This window comes from Polypterus senegalus, chromosome 13 (assembly GCF_016835505.1).
Source record: "Polypterus senegalus isolate Bchr_013 chromosome 13, ASM1683550v1, whole genome shotgun sequence".
In the NCBI taxonomy this organism is placed as follows: domain Eukaryota; kingdom Metazoa; phylum Chordata; class Cladistia; order Polypteriformes; family Polypteridae; genus Polypterus; species Polypterus senegalus.
In genome coordinates, this window is record NC_053166.1 from 131,838,073 (window position 1) to 131,840,572 (window position 2,500).

A 2,500-nucleotide genomic window follows, 5' to 3' on the forward strand; every position below is an offset into this window, starting at 1 on the left:
CTCTAATCTGATGAGGTAAAATGGTATCTTGTACATTTTGTAAAATGCTCCATTTGTTTGTAAAATGTTTCTGGATTTCAGTTGATAGCAAAAATTGGTTAAAAAAATTATTTTACACGCTGCACACACTTTTAATTTGCTGCATATTTTTAATATCTTTCCCTGGTTCCAATTTAAACCCCCACCTAATAGGGTAGCAAGCAATGTATCAGGGAATGAATCTTGCACTCAATGAAAACATCCGACTCAAACAGCTGGAGAGGAAGGAAAAAGTAATTCAGAAAAATACCGGAAAATTACCCATACCACTTCTATGAAATTAAATCTTTCCATAGTACTTACTTCATTCTTAAGTTCCAAAGCTATCATTTCTTCCTTTATCTTTTCAGAACGTTCCAGTTTCCGCCTCATGCCTTCCACTTCCTCTTTTAGCAAACCATTGTTATCCATTATGTCTCTGCAATTCCCAAGAACAATATTCCATTAATTTTCCCAAAGGTTAAAATAAATACCTGGGATTAATATTAGCAATATTTCCTTTCTGTCTAAATTCATATTTTAATACTGCTTTGATCATGGTCTATAAATAAAGAAAAATCAATACAAATCACCACACAGATGCTCAACGTTCTTTTTAGAATATCAATTTTTTAGGAAGAAATGAAGAGAGAGAAAATCACCTCTACTTTTCTTAATCTATGCCCATTCTGCTGTTCTGGGATTTTTGCAGAATTGGACCCTAAAGAGAAGGATTTTAGTGGCAATCTGTCACATGGAATAACCATCATTTGAGGGGGAGAGGAGAAAAAATAAAAAAATAAACACACACCCCACAACAGATCCAGTTCTTAAAAAAATGTGTCCTTTTGGTCATATTTTTTAACCCAGAACTGACTTTAGGACAGCCAACACATTGCAACACAAGTGAACAGTATAACAGGCTTCAGTGGTACTAATGAAGATAGAAAGGTTTCTCCAATAACCACTTAGCATGTAAACATGACTAATTAAGGATAAGCTAAGGGAATTTACCAAAAGGATACTGAAGGAATTGCTTCCGAAAAGGGTTTTGGAGACATATGTGAATAATTAAAAAATGTTAAGCTGTAATGGTCATTATACACACTGGTAATACCTTGGCTTTATTTTTATACTATTTTAATGGTACCTCGATAAAAAAAAAAGGTATGAATTTCTTTTTTTTTTTAAAAAAATCTGTGACCCCAAAATTCTGAATGAAAGTGTATTTACTATCTTGACTGAAAGCACACAAAATACAAGATACAAAGCATTTTATCAATGCTAACGTCAATCATCAGGCTACGTTTTAGTACCCTAACCTGATAAAGATGAGGCCTGTACAGATGCCATTGTGGCTTTTTATATTATTTGTTAAATAAGTTACATTGAGTTCTGCGATTGGTTGGAGCCCTGCCCGGGGTTTGTTTCCTGCCTTGCGCCCTATGTTGGCTGGGATTGGCTCCAGCAGACCCCCCGTGACCCTGTAGTTAGGATAGAGCGGGTTGGATAATGGATGGATGAAAGTTACATTGAGAAACATTAAACAAAACCCAAAACTTAATGAAAGAAATATCAAAAGCCTAGAAGAAAATATAGTTTAGTTGAATTAGTATACAGTATGTGAAACTGGAAATTAATACACTATATTACATTTCATATTTAGATGAAGATGTATGTACCGACACAGACTCCAGTGACCCAATAATTGCTTCCAACTCAGACTCCATGACTGCAACTTTTCAGCCCTACTCCAACCAACGCTTTTTGATTGTTTCTTAGAATATTGCCGTTGTTTTTTTAGTTTAAGTATGCTTTTCTATATTCAGAGTTGTTGGTTACTGAATCTCTGAACCTCCTAGTAACATTAAAGGGTACGGATATCAATCTTGTGAAGTGTATTGATGTCTGCATTAATGAAAACAAGGTACATTATAAATAATTTAAGAAACACATAATTATCAGTACATAGAGTGGGATGCAAAAGTTTGGGCAACCTTTTTAATAGTCATTATTTTCCTGTATAAATCGTTGGTTGTTACGATAAAAAATGTCAGTTAAATATATCATACAGGAGACACACACAGTGATATTTGAGAAGTGAAATGAAGTTTATTGGATTTACAGAAAGTGTGCAATAATTGTTCCAACAAAATCAGGCAGGTGCATAAATTTGGGTACCACAAAAAAATAAATGAAATCAATATTTAGTAGATCCGCCTTTTGCAGAAATTACAGCCTCAACGCTTCCTGTAGGTTCCAATGAGAGTCTGGATTGTGGTTGAAGGTATTTTGGACCATTCCTCTTTACAAAACATCTCTAGTTCATTCAGGTTTGATGGCTTCCGAGCATGGACAGCTCTCTAACTCACACCACAGATTTTCAATTATATTCAGGTCTGGGGACTGAGATGGCCATTCCAGAACGTTGTACTTGTTCCTCTGCATGAATGCCTTAGTGGATTTTGAGCAGTGTTTCGGG

The 2,500-nt window shown here is 35.0% G+C and overlaps 1 protein-coding gene across 1 annotated transcript in view; it reads right to left on the minus strand.

Moving 5' to 3' along the window:
- Window positions 1-2,500, minus strand: part of mad1l1 (mitotic arrest deficient 1 like 1) — an 898,611-nt gene that overhangs the window by 858,159 nt on the left and 37,952 nt on the right. Inside the window, exon 8 of the mRNA XM_039774048.1 lies at window positions 343-457. Within this exon, the coding sequence (XP_039629982.1) occupies window positions 343-457 (115 nt within the window). The remainder of the gene's footprint in view (window positions 1-342; window positions 458-2,500) is intronic.